The 15,961-nt window shown below is 51.0% G+C and overlaps 1 protein-coding gene across 1 annotated transcript in view; it reads left to right on the plus strand.

The window, feature by feature from the left end:
- Notch3 (notch receptor 3) overlaps nt 1-15,955 on the plus strand; it is a 35,704-nt gene extending 19,749 nt beyond the window's left edge. Inside the window, exons 25-34 of the mRNA XM_033759640.1 lie at nt 4-129; nt 542-874; nt 3,676-3,830; nt 4,028-4,250; nt 5,067-5,151; nt 6,111-6,273; nt 7,788-8,092; nt 9,160-9,307; nt 13,602-13,699; nt 14,615-15,955. Of these exons, the coding sequence (XP_033615531.1) occupies nt 4-129; nt 542-874; nt 3,676-3,830; nt 4,028-4,250; nt 5,067-5,151; nt 6,111-6,273; nt 7,788-8,092; nt 9,160-9,307; nt 13,602-13,699; nt 14,615-15,670 (2,692 nt within the window). The 3' untranslated portion in view covers nt 15,671-15,955. The remainder of the gene's footprint in view (nt 1-3; nt 130-541; nt 875-3,675; nt 3,831-4,027; nt 4,251-5,066; nt 5,152-6,110; nt 6,274-7,787; nt 8,093-9,159; nt 9,308-13,601; nt 13,700-14,614) is intronic.
- The last annotated feature ends 6 nt before the right edge of the window (nt 15,956-15,961 follow it).

Genomic DNA, 15,961 nt, shown 5'->3' on the forward strand with positions numbered 1-15,961 from the left:
CCCCTGGCGGCAGTGCGAGGCGCTGCAGTGCTGGCGCCTCTTCAACAACAGCCGCTGCGACCCTGCTTGCAGCTCGCCCGCCTGCCTCTACGACAACTTCGACTGCCACGGCCGCGAGCGCACCTGCAAGTGAGCCAGCAGCCACGCCGCACACCCCTGGTTCCCGCCTGTCTCCTCTGTCCATCCGTCCCGTCTGCCTGCCTGTCCGCTGGGCCGTGCTTTCATTTCTGTTCAAGCGTGATCTCTGCCCCCTCGCTGCCACGCTGTTTCTGACTTTCCATGCACTTGCCCTGTCTACGTTAGCATCTGGCTGTGCACTCCATTTCTCCATCCTTATCCCCGGGCTGTCTGTCTCTCTCTTTTTTATTTTTTTCCTTCTTCCCTTTCCTCCCTTCCTCCTGGATTTCCAAGAGGTCCAGCATATGTAGCACACTCAACTGCTCTGTGCAAGCATCGCCTGGAGTCCGTTGCTTTGTGTTGTGTGTGTGGTGGGGGCTCCGTGGTCCCTGTGCTCCCTGACTCTGCCCCTCTCTGCCCTCAGCCCTGTGTACGAGAAGTACTGCGCTGACCACTTTGCCGACGGTCGCTGTGACCAGGGTTGCAACACGGAGGAGTGTGGCTGGGACGGCCTGGACTGTGCCAGCAAGGTGCCGGCTCTGCTGGCCCGCGGCGTCCTGGTGCTCACGGTTCTGATGCCACCTGAGGAGCTGCTGCGCTCCAGCGCCGACTTCCTGCAGCGTCTCAGCGCCATCTTGCGCACCTCGCTGCGCTTCCGCCTGGACGCTCGAGGCCAGGCCATGGTCTTCCCTTACCACCGGCCCACTTCTAGTTCCGAGTCCCGCACCCGGCGGGAGCTGGCACCTGAGGTGATCGGGTGAGTGATTCCACTTGCAGGAGCTACAGGGCCAAGAGCGGCCCAGGACCCGAAAGAGGACAGGAGAGACACCACTGGATGGCTCTTGTGTGTGTGTTGCTTCTCTTATTTTTTTGTTTTGTTTTTGGTTTTTTGGAGATGGGGTCGCTCTGTGTAGTTCGGGCTGGCCTTGAACTCACTATGTGCCCAGGCTGGCCTTGAGCTCTCAATGATTTCCATGCCTCATCCTCCTGGGTGCTGGGATGATCATGGCTTTACCTACAGGCTTTTCAACCGCTGCTCCATTGGCATTGGGGCTGGATCCTTTGCTGTGGGCTGCTGTCCTGTGCCATGTAGAATGCTGAGGCTTTACCGTTAAGAGCCTCTAACACCCCAGATGCCACATATGAAGCAAGTGTCTCCTGATGGTGGTGGGAGAGAGGCCAGAGTTGCACCTCAAGACTAGTTTTGCCACTTTCTGGAGAGGCAAGTGGTTTGCAGACTGGGTAAGGGCATATGTAGGTCTTTTTTGCGGGGGATGTCAGCTTAATTTTGATTTTTGTGAAAATATCAGAAGCTATAAAAACCAAGGTGGATACCTGGCTGTACAAAAAGCAAAATACAAGTAATAATCACACTTGAAAACTGTGTTTAACCTAAGAGAAACATGTTTCAAAATACATTTAACTCTTGTTTCTTTATAGCAAAATAGGTTCGGTAACTTGTAACACTGGAGCTGTTTTGTGTAACTGCAATATATATATATATATATATATTGTACCAGGGATTGAACTCAGCCTCTTTTCCTTGCAAGGCAGGTGGCGGAACCGCTGAGCCAAATCCCTGGCCCTAACTGCTATAATTTTTTTAAAAATTTTATTTATTTATTTATTTTGATACCGGGGATTGAACTTGGTCCTTGTGCTTGCAAGGCAGGCCACCGAACCGCTGAGCTAAATCTCCGGCCCTAACTGCTATAATTTTTTTAAAAATTTTATTTATTTATTTATTTTGATACCGGGGATTGAACTTGGTCCTTGTGCTTGCAAGGCAGGCCACCGAACCGCTGAGCTAAATCTCCGGCCCTAACTGCTATAATTTTTTTAAAAATTTTATTTATTTATTTATTTTGATACCGGGGATTGAACTTGGTCCTTGTGCTTGCAAGGCAGGCCACCGAACCGCTGAGCTAAATCTCCGGCCCTAACTGCTATAATTTTTTTAAAAATTTTATTTATTTATTTATTTTGATACCGGGGATTGAACTTGGTCCTTGTGCTTGCAAGGCAGGCCACCGAACCGCTGAGCTAAATCTCCGGCCCTAACTGCTATAATTTTTTTAAAAATTTTATTTATTTATTTATTTTGATACCGGGGATTGAACTTGGTCCTTGTGCTTGCAAGGCAGGCCACCGAACCGCTGAGCTAAATCTCCGGCCCTAACTGCTATAATTTTTTTAAAAATTTTATTTATTTATTTATTTTGATACCGGGGATTGAACTTGGTCCTTATGCTTGCAAGGCAGGCCACCGAACCGCTGAGCTAAATCTCCGGCCCTAACTGCTATAATTTTAAATAAAATCCTCGAAGAATAAAAGGTAGCGAGTTTCCACCCTGGAATCTCATCATTTATAAAAAATATGATCTAGCCAGGTATGGTGACTTATGCCAATAATCTCAGCACTTGAGAGGTTGAGACAGGAAGATCACTTTGCATTTGAGTACACCCTGGGCTACACAGCCAGGCCCTGTCTCAAAATCCATCTCCTCAAAAAACCACAATAAGACCTTTCCCCCAAATAAAAATATCTATCTTAGAGCAAGTCAGCTGAAAAAGGCACGCAGATCCTATCCTTCCTGTCATCCCAAATGATACTAATACTCTTTCCTTTCAGTATGGCCTCAACATCATTAAGAACCAAAATCTAGGGTGAACACACCTGTGCTAGTCGTGCACACCTGTGAGCCCAAATATATGGGAGGCTGAGGCAGGAGGGTCACAAGTTCAAGCCAGCCCGGGAACTTAGTGAGCCTTGAAATGAAAAATAAAAAGGGTGGGGAGTTCCGTTCAATGGTAGAATGTTTGCCTGGCATGTGCAAAGCCCTGCGTTCACCCCAGCAAGGATTTTTTTGTGTGTGTGTGCTTTTGTTTTTGTAAAAAATGTAAAATGAGATTGCTGGTGACCTCACAGCAGGGTCAGATGGAAGGTATAGCATTTATTGAGATTAGAGCAGGGGTCTGAAAAGGACAGGACCCTGACAAAAAAAGGAAAGCGGGGCCTTAGAGGTGTTAGGGTGGGGAAAGGCTGTGAATGGGTACACCTGGGAGTGGGGCTGGGAGAATGAACTTGGAAACACTGAACTCTAAGGGTTGGTGGAAGGAAATTGACTCAGAAAACAGGAGACAGGCTGGGGGCGTAGCTGAGTGCTAGAGCACTTGCCTAACGTGCATCAGGCCGTGGCACTGGAAAGAAAAAGAAGCCAGCGCCCAGAGCAACTGGACTGTGGGTACACCAGCCGCCTTCTTCCCAGTAGAGGCTTGTACCAACAGTTTCCCCCAGGATGGGTGAGGAAAATTACTGAAATGGACGCGAAAAACACGTCCATTAGAGTCATGGCTCCAGGAACACTGGTGACCACAGCAAGACCTGTTCGGGGGGTGCTCTTGGGTTGGATGCCAGCTGGGAACAGGCGGGTGGTGGAGACACGGCTGGTGGAAATGGCTCTTTGGAGTCTGGCGCTGGGGAGAGGAGGGCGTGGCTTGGTGCCTGGGATGCATAAGGCGAAGGTAGAGCCCTTGCCCTCTGCTGTGTCCCTGCAGCTCTGTAGTGATGTTGGAGATTGACAACCGGCTCTGCCTGCAGTCGCCCGAGAATGACCACTGCTTCCCCGATGCCCAGAGCGCTGCTGACTACCTGGGAGCCTTGTCTGCGGTGGAGCGCCTTGACTTTCCCTACCCACTGAGGGATGTGCGAGGTGAGATGGGGCCGAGCCTCCTGCCTGGTACTGGTCGGAGGTGGAACCCTCGCTCCGGGTGGAAGCCCCGCACACACAGCCAAAACCACGCCCACCTATTAAGCCCCGCCCACGGTCGAACCCCACCCACACCTGAAAGCTCCGCCCACAGTTGAGGCCCCACCCCACGGTTGCCGCTGTCCCTGCCTCTCCTGCAGGGGAACCGCTGGAGCCTCCAGAGCCTAGTGTGCCAGTGCTGCCGCTGCTGGCCGCAGGCGCCGTCTTCTTGCTGGTCATCCTCGTCCTGGGTGTCATGGTGGCCCGCCGCAAGCGTGAACACAGCACCCTTTGGTTCCCCGAGGGCTTCGCCCTGCACAAGGATGTGGCAGCAGGCCACAAGGGCCGGCGGGAGCCCGTGGGACAAGATGCGCTAGGCATGAAGTGAGGACCCCGTGTGCTCCCTGTCCCCGACTCCCTGTCCTGGGAACCCTGGACCCCACCGTGGTCTGGCTCTGACCTCTGACCCCTTCTTGACCTTAAGTTCAGACTGCCTCTCCGACCCCAATTCAGCCTCTTAACCACTGGCTTCACAGTCCCTGGAGACTCCCCTGACCTGACTTTGTTTCCCCATTTCCTGGCTCAGTTCCTACTACCCTAATCCCACCCTGAACTGCCCTCTTAGACCTCATCCTGATTCATCAGCACATGCCTGCTGACCCTAAGAGCCTGGCCTGCATCTCACCCTCTCTAACATTTGACACTGGTCTATGATCTCTAGTACCACCTCTGCCTCCGACCCTCCCCTCCCCTCCCCTCCCTTTCCTCCCTCCTCCCCTCCCTCCCTTTCTTCTTTCCTGGGATTAAACTGAGGGCCTCACGCCTCTTTGCAAGATTAACATGACCTCCATAACCTTTGACACCAGCCCCTGCCCCTGGATGCCTGTGACCCTCATCTATCCCGTAACCCATTGCGCTGTCCTTTGACTGCACGCCTGCCCCTTCTCTGATTCTACCTGAAGACTCAGGGTGCCACCGTCGTAATCTCCGATCTGCCCTCCTACCTTATTCCATGCTGCCTCGCCCATCATTGGCCCCTATGTCCTGAGCCTCCCTGCATTTATTGACCGAAGATCCTAGCTCTAACTCCACCAACTCGATCTTGCTTCTGTCTTCTTTGCTGTGAGTCCACCTCAAGGCGCTCTTCACAGGCCAGAGTCCTCCAGTGCCTCACCTCCTTTTCCTCCTATCTCCCTACAGGAGCATGGCCAAGGGTGAGAGTCTCATGGGGGAGGTGGCCACAGACTGGATGGACGCAGACTGCCCAGAGGCCAAGCGACTGAAGGTGCTGCCCCCTTCCGTGCCCCTTCCTCCAGGGCCCTGGGTGGAGGAGTGCTCTGTTCTCCCCACCAGCAGCCGTAGCCCGTGTGACCTCATTTTCTTCTCTGTGGGCTCTGTGCCCTTAAGGGAGGAGGGGGATTTGCCGTGGGGGGGCCCACAAAGCTCTCCAGGTGGGTGGAAGATCCCCTACTCCACCCTGTTTCTCCTCAACCTGCTACCTGCTCCCAGGCCGGCCTGGGTTCATCCCTGAGGGGACCGACCTCCTGACCTCTGCCTTCTTTCTGTGGGTTCTCACTTTGTCCACCTTGGGCTATGTGCTGGTCCATTTTCTGTAGCTATAACAAAATACCCAAGGCTGGGTAATGTATAAAGAGAAGAAGTTTATTTGGCTCAGTGGGGCTTTTCCCGATGTCGGCATCTGGTGAGCACCCCATGGCAGGTTACATCATGGTAGCAAAAGTCACGTCACGGTGAGACAGGAGCCAGAGAGAAACCCGAGGGCAAGGCTCGTTTATGACAACCCACCCTCTTGTAGGAACTAACCAGAACTCTTAAGAGCTACATTAGTCCCTTTCCCCCACTGCGGGTTGTTTGTTTATTTTTGTGTTTTGAGATAAGGTCTTGCTACTACTCCATGCTGGCCCTGAACTCACTATGTAGCCCAGGTTGGCCTTGAACTCATGGCCATCCTCCTGCCTCAGCCTCCAGAGTGCTGGGATTACGGGTGTGCGCCACCATGCACTTCGGGTTACTGGCCTCGCCTTCCTTCTGACCCAGATTGAAACCCAGTTTCTTTCCTTCACGAGCTCCTCAAGCTCCAGCACCACCCCCTTCCCGTTTCCTCATCCGTGAGAGATAGGGTGTTCATGGTTGCCTGGGCCTCCTCTATGCATCCCCTTGAGCAGAAGCCCCGGTCTTCCGCCCCTGCCACTCACAGTCTGTCCCACCTCCTTCTCCTTCCAGGTGGAGGAGCCTGGAGCGGGCGCTGAGGAGCCCGTGGATTGTCGTCAGTGGACCCAGCACCACCTGGTAGCCGCTGACATCCGCGGAGCACCAGCCATGGCGCTGACACCGCCACAGGGTGATGCAGACGTTGATGGCATGGATGTCAACGTTCGTGGCCCAGGTCAGGGTCCCTCCCCCAGGGAGGCTCCACCCCTCCCATTTGGGACCAGTTCCAGGCTGCTGTGGGGTGACGTGAGGCGTGTTTGCGAAGGATAAAAGCCCAACTAGCTTAAGCAAAACAAGGAAGATGGACAGTTGGAACGTTATTGTCGTCTTTGGTAGTAGAGTAATGCTGTCCTCAGAGATTTAGGAATGGGGATTGAACTCAGGACTTTAGGATCTTGCACTTGTGAGGCAGGTGCAGCGTCCACTGAGCTAAATTCCTGGCCTTCCACTTTTTATCCCCCTCAGCACTGGGGTTTGAATCCAGGGCCTTCGAACTGAACTACATGCCCAGACCTTTTCTTGTTTTGTTGTTTGTTCATTTTTATTTATTTTGAGACAAGGTCTCACTAAACTGCCAAGCTGGGCTCAAATGTAGATCTTCCTGCCTCAGCCTCCCAGAGTGCTGGGATTACAAGTGTGCATCACCAGGTTTGGCTTCTGCTGAGCCAGTGGCTTCTTCTTTATTTATTATTATTTTTTTTTGAGTCAGCAGCTTCTGCTGAACTACTCCTTGGCTCTGGTAATAAAATTGTCTTGCTGGCGTGGTGGCTCCTAACTGTAATTCTAGTCATCCCAGGTACTTGGGAGGGCTGAATCAGGAAGATGGCAAGTTCAAGGCCAGTCTGGACAAATTGGTGAGATCTTGTCTCAAAAAAAAAAAAAAATATATATATATATATTTAAAAATTTTTATATACACACACACACACACACATCAGCTCAGTGTGGTGCATGACTATAATCCCAGCACTCAGGAGGCTGAGGCAGGAGGATCGCCATGAGATTGAGGCCAGCCTGGGCTACACAGTGAGTTCTAGGTCAGTCTCAACTACATAGTGAGACCCTGTCTCAAAAAAAAAAAAAAAAAATCCAAAAATAAAATAAAGTAAAATGAGATGGCTAGGGGTGTGCTTCAGTGACAGAATGTCCTTAAGTTTGATTCACAGTACAACAAAACAAAACAAAACACTTTATTCTGATTGGACAGACTTGCATCACTTGCTCATCCTTGAGCCATTCGGGGGTAGGAGACTGGACTCTGTGGATTGGCTGGTCCTGGCCATTAACCAGCTCAGTCTCCGGGCCTGGGAGGGGTGTTGGGCTCTAAGCAGGGCTTGAGGCTGGAGCGTGGGGTACGCATGGCGCCCTAAGGAAAACCGGGACTGTTCATGCTGTGTAGCCTGCTGTTCATGTCACCTGGGTCCTCTCAGATCCTGCTCTGCTGTGTTCCAGAGAATTCTTGTCAGCTCTGCTTTCCCCGAATGGCCCGCTCTCGTGGCTGTCTGTGCAAGTCCCCCATGCCCCTGGGCGCATGACTGTCTAACCCTGGGACTGGTTCTTAACCAGCGGGCGCTTGGCATGGTGCCACTCTGTGTCGTTCCGTGTCCCTAGCTCCGAATAGGGTGTCCCTGATGTGATCTTCTGGGAGGGTACCGTGCCTCCGTGACACCTTCCTTCCGGTCCCTGCAGATGGCTTCACCCCGCTCATGCTGGCCTCCTTCTGTGGGGGAGCCCTGGACCCTGTGCCTGCAGAGGAGGAGGAGGCCGAGGACACGTCGGCCAGCATCATCTCCGACTTGATCTGCCAGGGGGCACAGCTCGGGGCTCGCACTGACCGCACGGGCGAGACGGCCCTGCACCTGGCTGCCCGCTATGCCCGGGCTGATGCGGCCAAGCGACTGCTGGATGCTGGCGCTGACACCAATGCCCAGGACCACTCGGGCCGCACCCCTCTGCACACGGCTGTCACGGCCGATGCCCAGGGGGTCTTTCAGGTGAGACGGGGCCAGCGCTCTGGAGGTTGGAGCTGGCGGGCATCCGATCTGCCCAGCCTGGAACCCCACTTCTGTCCTTCAGAGCTCATCTTTCTGATGTGGAAAGTGAGGTCAGACCCAAGCGCAGTGTCTGCCAAGATCAGATCGGACTTGGCTTATGATGGTTATTTTCTTTCTTTGTTTTTCTGTGGGTCCTGGGGAATGAACCTAGGGTTTTGCCCATGGCAGGCTAGGTCTTACTAAATTGTCCAGGCTGGCCTCAAATGAGGGCTCCTCTTGCCTCAGCCTCACGAAGAGCTGGGATTATAGGCATGTGCCACCACACCCAGCTGATTTATCTTTTTTTTTTGTTTGTTTCCCTTGTTTTTTTTGAGACAGGATCTTGCTCTGTAATCCAGGCTGGCCTTGAATATGACACACAGTGATCCTCCTGCCTCAGCCTCCTGAGTGCTGGGATTACAGGTGTGAGCCACCATGCCCAGCTTTCTTCTTTGACTTTATAATGTTGCAGAAGTGTAAGCAGACAACCGTTCTGTTTTTCACCTTAGTACTGTATTCAATGAATTCCATGAGATATTCAGCAATTTTTTTTCCTTTGTGCTCTGGGGATCGAACCCAGGCCCTCACATGTGCTAGGCAAGCACTCTACCCCAGAGCTACATCCCCAGCCCAACATGTTATTATAAAAATAAGCTTTATGTTGGGTGGTTTGGTCCAACTGTAGTCTAATGTAAGGTTTCTGAGCATATTTAAGGCTGAGCTGTAGCTGGGTATGTGGTGTGTGTCTGTAACAGCAGTCTTGGAGGCTGAGGCAGGAGGATCACAAGTTTGAGCTCAGCTTGGGAAACTCGGTGATTTAGCAAGACCGGGTCTCAAAATAAGGGCTGGGGGTGGAGCTCAGTGAGAAGGCCCTAGATCCAATCTCAAACATTAAAAATAAAACAAACAGGCTGAGCTCTGATGTTTGGTACTTTTGATGTGTTCAGTCCATTTTCAATTAGGATGTATTCAGTTTACGACGGGCTTCTGACCTTCCTACGGTCCCCTTGCTGTAACATCTTTCCCAGATCCTCATCCGGAACCGCTCCACAGACCTGGATGCCCGCATGGCAGACGGCTCCACAGCCCTGATCCTGGCGGCCCGCCTGGCGGTGGAGGGCATGGTGGAGGAGCTCATTGCCAGCCACGCTGATGTCAATGCCGTGGACGAGCTCGGTAGGAAGCCGTGCCCTGGCCGTCCTGCGGGTGTGAACTCACACCCACGTCGAGACCAATCACCAACACCCATCTATGTAGCGCCAGCTTCCACTCGGGCTGACCCCCTTCCTCGGCTTTGTTGGACAAACGCACTCTACTGCCACCTGCTGGACCATAGAAATAAAGTTTACAGCAGCGCAGTGCTTAGCTTAATGTCGGAAGCCGCCTCTATGTCCACAGACAGACTAGAGACAGAAAATGTGGTTTTCATACACAGTGGAATACTACTTTACCACAAAGATAGACTCCAGTCATCCGTAGGAAAACGGATGCACCTTGAGGTCAATAATGTTAAGTGAAATAAATCAGACACAGAAGCTTAAATATTGCATGGTTTTTCTTATGTGAGAAAACCAAAGTATAAATAATTTTTAAAAAAGTATAGATAATTTAAAGAGCAAAACAAAGCATGGATAATAAAGATCAGGGAGATAGACCTTCTGCAAATGGGAAAGGGATCTAGAGATAGAGTGGAGAAGGAGGGAAGAGAGAGGGAACCAAAAAGAATTAAGATGTGCTGGAGCCGGGCGTGGTGGTGCACACCTGTAATCCCAGCACTGGGGAGGCTGAGGCAGGAGGATTGTTGTGAGTTCCAGACCAGCCTGGGCTACACAGTGAGTTCCAGGTCAGTCTCAACTACTAGTGAGACCCTGTCTCAACAAAACAAAACAAAACAAAACACAAAAAACAAACAAAACAAAACAAAACAAAGAATTAAGATGTGCTGTTTACATTTATCACCTCTGCAATGAATGTAATCACTAGGCACTGCAAACATGTAAATAAAATATGAATTAAATACAAAAGGAAAAACGTTTGGAATCAGGGCAATCTCTATGCAACACCAGGGTCTTGCTATGTAGTTGACACTGGCCTTGAACTCACTACTTAGCCCGGGCTGGCCTTAGACTCAGGGTGATCCTCCTGCCTCGGCCTCCCAAGTGCTGAGATTGCAAATGACCACCACAGAGCCTGGCTCTTTTGAAAAAACTTTTTATTATTAGTTTGTAGGCAGAGTACATAATGATTACCTTCACCGCCAGGAATCGGTACATGTGTATAACATATCTTCTTTCTTTTTACTTCTCCCTTCCCCTCTATCTCTTGGTCCCCTTTTCATTTGCCAAAGATCTATCCCTTTTTATCCTGTTATCTTTTATTTTGTTGTTTTGATTATACTTTGGGTTTCTCATGGAAGGGAAGCCATGTGATATTTAAACTCTGATGTGTGACTTATTGCATTTAACATTATGGTCTCAAGGTGTGTCCATGGCTCCAGTTTAACCTTCTTTGTGGCAGAGTAGTACTCCACTGGTATAAATACCACATTTTCGTTATCCATTCACCTGCTGGTGGTCTTACAGGATGCTTCCAGGGTTTAGCTGTGGTGAGTTGTGCTGCTAGAAACACGAGTACCCATGGATCACCGTGATGTGATGTCTTTAGGGAACCGTGGTTCTCTAGAAGTGTTCGCCGATAGAATGCTCTGTGCTGACGGGAAACCACTGTTCGCTGTCAGCACCACCCAATACGGCAACCACTGGCCATATGTGCTGGCCGCTGAGCACCTGAAATATTGCCGGGCCAAAACAAGAGCCAACTTTTCTTTCATTTTATTTATTTCTTTAGTTATTTTGAGGTGGAATCTTTTTAATACTGCTTCGTTAGAAGGGTATGCTTTATTAAAATTCCATACTGGGCATGGCGGTGTACACCTGTAATCCCAGCAGGCAGGAGGCTGAGACAGGAGGAGAGAAGGCACTTTACGGCCAGCTCAGGCAACACGGTTAGTTTAAGGTCAGCCTGAATACATAGTGAGATTTTGTCTCAAAAAGACAAAAGTGAAACAAGAGATTGCAGTGAAACAAGAGATTTTCTACGTCTGATGGTATTCTACCTGTGTATTCTCCACAGCTTTTTATGTTTCTGGTGTTATATTGACCTGCCTTGGACAATCTCCTGTTTCTTGAGGCCTTGGTTTGTTACTCTACCTTTTTTATTGGTCATGAGACCTCCTCACGTGTGTTTATTGGGTCTCTGAGGTAAACAGCCTTGGCCTTTGTGAGCCAGGAATGCTTGCTTCGCCCATTAAGTCTTTCTTTTTCCCTGCTGTTTTACCACTGATTTATTTTATGGCTTAAGGGTGCCATAACAATATGAGGCGATTCTGGTGCTAACAGAAAAATGTGGCTTTGATTCCCTGTTTTGGGACGAATGCTCCTGCGTCAGAGCTTCTTTCTTTTACAATTTTTATTAGTACGTGTTTACAGTTCAGAACAGTTACATTCATTGTGGGGATCTTTCTATTTTGCCCAGGCTGGTCTTGAACCCGTGGGTTTGAGCCATCCCCCTGCCTCAGCCTCCTGTGTAACTGGGTCATAGGTAGGTACCTGCCACTGTGTAGGGCATTTATTGTTCATTTAATTTTTTTTCTTTCTTTTTTTTTTTTTTTTTTTTTTTGTTTTTTTTTTTGTGACTTTTTTTTTTGTTTGTTCTGTTTTTTGTTTTTTGAGAGGGGGTCTCACTATGTAGTTGAGACTGACCTGGGACTCACTAAGTAGTCCAGGCTGGTCTCAAACTCACAGCGATCCTCCTGCCTCAGCCTCCTGAGTGCTGGGATTACAGGCGTGCGCCACCACGCCTGGCTTTTTCTTTTTTTTTTAGATAAAACCTTGCTAAATTGCCCAAGCTGGACTCAAGTTTGTGTTTTTCCTGCTTCAGCCAATCTTTTCTGTTTCTTCTTTTGTTTGTTTGTTTTGTTTTGTTTTGCTTTTTGAGACAGGGTCTTGCTATGTACTTCAGGCAAGTTTTGACTTACGTAGCCCAGGTTGGACTTAACTTGCAGCAGTCCTTCTGCCTCAGTCTCCTGAGCGCTGGAATTACAGGCGTGTGCCACCACACCTGACGCTTTTCAATTTCTTGAAAGCACAGAAGTTTCAATTTTTATTTGCATTTCTGGGGATGCAACTCAGAGCCACCTGCATGGTAGACAAGTACTATACCAGTGAGTTACATCCCCAACCCCGAAGATTCAACTTTGATGATTTATAATTCTAGTTGTTTTGTTGCTCGTCTGTTTGGGGTCATATCTATTAATCTTTTGGCTGACTCAAGCCCCAAAGATTTAGTTTGGTGTTTTCTTCTAGTGGTATTATAGTTTGAGCTTTTACACTCATTTTTCGGGTTCATTTTGAGTTAGCTTTTGTATGTGTGTGTGTGTTCAACTTCATTCTTGATCTTTTTTGGGGGACTGGGTCTTACCATGTAGCCCAGGCTGGCCTCGAACTTGAGTTGATCCTCCTGCTTCAGCCTCCTGAGTGCTAGGATGACAAGCCTGCACCACCATGGCTGGCTTTTTCCACTTCATTCTTTAGCATGTAGAGATCCAATTGTCCCAGCACCATTATTGAGTTGATTCTTCTTGAATGACCTTGGCACCTGTCTCACGTAATGTAATTAATTACTATTATTATTTTAGTTTTTGCAGTACTGGGGATAGAACCCAGGTCCTTGCACATGCTAGGCAAGCATTCTACCACTGAGCTGCACCCCCAGCCCTTCTTAGGGGGCTTCATTTTGTTTTTTTTAATTGAGTTTATTGGTACATTTTAGGTATACAGTACAGATACATTCATTATTGGGATCTTGTACCTTTGCATGACAGGTCTTGGTTCTCATTTTTCCCCTTGTCCCTGCCCTCCCTTCACCCCTCCTCCCCTCCTCCCACTCCCCGTTTACAAATACTTCATTTCCATTTTTTCATTTTCTCGTATTTTTTTCTTTTCCCTTATTCCCTTTCCCCCACCCTTCCCACTTTCCCTACACCTTTAGCCCCTTTCTTCCTATTTCACATAGGGGGCTTTATTTTGAAGCAAGATCTTGCTAGATTGCCCAGTCTGGACTTGAACTTGGAACCCTGTTCCTCAGCCTCTGGAGTAGCTGGAGGTGGGGATGTGTGCCACCACGCCCAGCTGGTTTTTTTGTTTTTTTGACGCTGTGGATCAAACTCTGGACCTCACACTTTCAAGGCAGGAGGTGGAACCACTGAGCTAAATCCCCGGCCCTCGACTGTTTCTAATTAGTTTAAATCTGAAGAGTGCCCTGAGCCTTGGTTGAACCTCAGTCTAGGTTCAACCAAGTGAGGTCCACACAGTGTGCTCCTGTGTTTGGAAGCCGTGTGTGTGTGTGTGTGTGTGTGCGTGCGCTCGTGTGCACATCTGCCTGGGTCTGACAACCCCTCTTCCCCCTCCAGGGAAATCAGCCTTACACTGGGCTGCGGCTGTGAACAACGTGGAGGCCACTTTGGCTCTGCTCAAAAATGGGGCGAACAAGGACATGCAGGACAGCAAGGTGAGCTCTTGGCCCAGCCTCGGGTGGCGGAGAGCAGGGTGGGGATGTGAATCTGCCTGCAGCCAGCATTCAGGGTGGGACTTTGGAGCCAAGGGCTTCCGAGGTGGGTGAGAGGAGCGAGTTGCTGTGTGAACTTGGCCTGCTTGCCTACCTTCTTTGAAGCTGTCTCCTGGTCTGTAGAGGAGCAACAGCACCCACGGCACTGCTTTCCCTGAGCATCCAGCGAGCTAATGTGTTTGTAAAAGCGCTTAGCAGATCCTCAAGGAAAGAGAACTGCTAGGGAGGTTATTGAAAAACCGTTCCCAGGTGGCGTGATACAATCTCATTTTCCAAATGAAAAGCACGAGACTCAGTGGCTTGTGGGGAGCAATTTATTTAAAATTTCAATGTTTTATTCACTGTAGATACTTTTTGCTTAAATCTTACTTTTTATGAAACTTTACACTGAAGTATCATGTATCCGGTGGGCTGGTGTTATTATTATTTTTTTTAAAGTTTATTTATTTTTTGTGGCACTGGGGATTGAACTCAGGGCCTTCACACTGAGCTCTATCCCCAGCACTTTTTTGACAGGGTCTCACTAATTTGCCAGGCTAGGCTAGAAGTTGAGATCCTCCTGCCTCAGCCTTTCAGAATGCCTAAATTGCACCACCATACCTGTCTTTGACTGAGGTTTTTGATGTCTCTTTCAATTTTGTGCCTATGGTGAGCATCCTACCCATCTCACCTGCTGGTCGAATGTCATTTAGAGGAGAGATCCTTGGTTATCGTCAGCAGAGTTGAGATTCGAACCCAGGTCTGTCAAGCTCCAGGTGGCAGATTCCTAGCTCCCAACCTCTCTCAGAGGCTGGAGACTTTGCTATATCAGGCAGGCTGCCATTGATATTTATGGGTTCCATCCCTTCTCTGCCCCAGGAGGAGACCCCGCTGTTCCTGGCTGCCCGTGAGGGCAGCTATGAGGCTGCCAAGCTGCTGTTGGACCACTTTGCCAACCGGGAGATCACAGACCACCTGGACAGGCTGCCTCGGGATGTGGCCCAGGAGCGGCTCCACCAGGACATCGTGCGCTTGCTGGACCAGCCGAGCGGGCCCCGCAGTCCCCCCGGCCCCCACGGCTTGGGCCCTCTGCTCTGTCCGCCTGGGGCCTTCCTCCCGGGCCTCAAGACAGCCCCGTCAGGGGCCAAGAAGAGCAGGAGGCCCCCTGGGAAGGCAGGGATGGGGCCACAGGGGCCGCGGGGCCGGGGCAAGAAGCTGACGCTGGCCTGCTCGGGCCCCCTGGCCGAAAGCTCGGTTACGCTGTCACCCGTGGACTCACTGGACTCCCCAAGGGCCTTTGGTGGACCCCCTGCTTCTCCTGGGTCTTTCCCCATCGAGAGTCCCTACGCGGCTGCCACTGCCACGGCCGTGTCCTTGGCTCAGCTTGGTGGCCCAGGCCGGGCAGGTCCTCTGGGCCGCCAGCCGCCTGGTGGCTGTGTGCTCAGCCTGGGCCTGCTGAATCCGGTAGCTGTGCCCCTCGACTGGGCCCGACTGCCCCCACCAGCACCCCCAGGGCCCTCATTCCTGCTGCCCCTGGCTCCGGGACCCCAGCTGCTTAACCCTGGGGCCCCTGTGTCTCCCCAGGAGCGGCCCCCGCCTTACCTGGCAGCCCCGGGACATGGCGAGGAATACCCGGCATCGGGGACCCGTGGCAGCCCTCCCAAGACTCGCTTCTTGCGGGTCCCCAGTGAGCACCCTTACCTGACCCCGTCCCCAGAGTCCCCTGAGCACTGGGCCAGCCCGTCCCCTCCTTCTCTCTCAGACTGGTCCGACTCCACCCCTAGCCCAGCCACTGCTACTGGGGCCACGGCCACGGTTGCTGCCGCCCTACCATCCCAGCCACACCCGCTGTCCGTCCCTGGCTCCCTGGGCCAGGCCCAGACCCAGCTGGGCCCCCAGCCAGAAGTCACCCCGAAGAGGCAGGTGTTGGCCTAAATCGCTCTGTAGCTCTCGGATCTTGGTCCTGACTCCTGACTCTGCTCTCTCCTCTCTCAGTCTGCTCTTCTCCGCCCCTCACCACCCTCCCGCACCCTGCCTTCCAGACCGAGCTGGGTCGCCAGCCCCAGCCTCAGTCTCCCTTTATTTATAACAGATGGGGCTGAATTCCCATCCTCTCAGTCTTCAAATGAGTCTGGGACCCCCCTGCTGCCCCCATTATCTCTCTTGCCCTTGTTTTCTCACTCTGACATGAGGGGGCTATTATTCTTTTTTCCTTTTTTTTTTTTT

Source organism: Fukomys damarensis, unplaced genomic scaffold (assembly GCF_012274545.1).
Source record: "Fukomys damarensis isolate Sample0158 unplaced genomic scaffold, DMR_v1.0_HiC HiC_scaffold_37, whole genome shotgun sequence".
NCBI classification, from domain to species: Eukaryota; Metazoa; Chordata; class Mammalia; order Rodentia; family Bathyergidae; genus Fukomys; species Fukomys damarensis.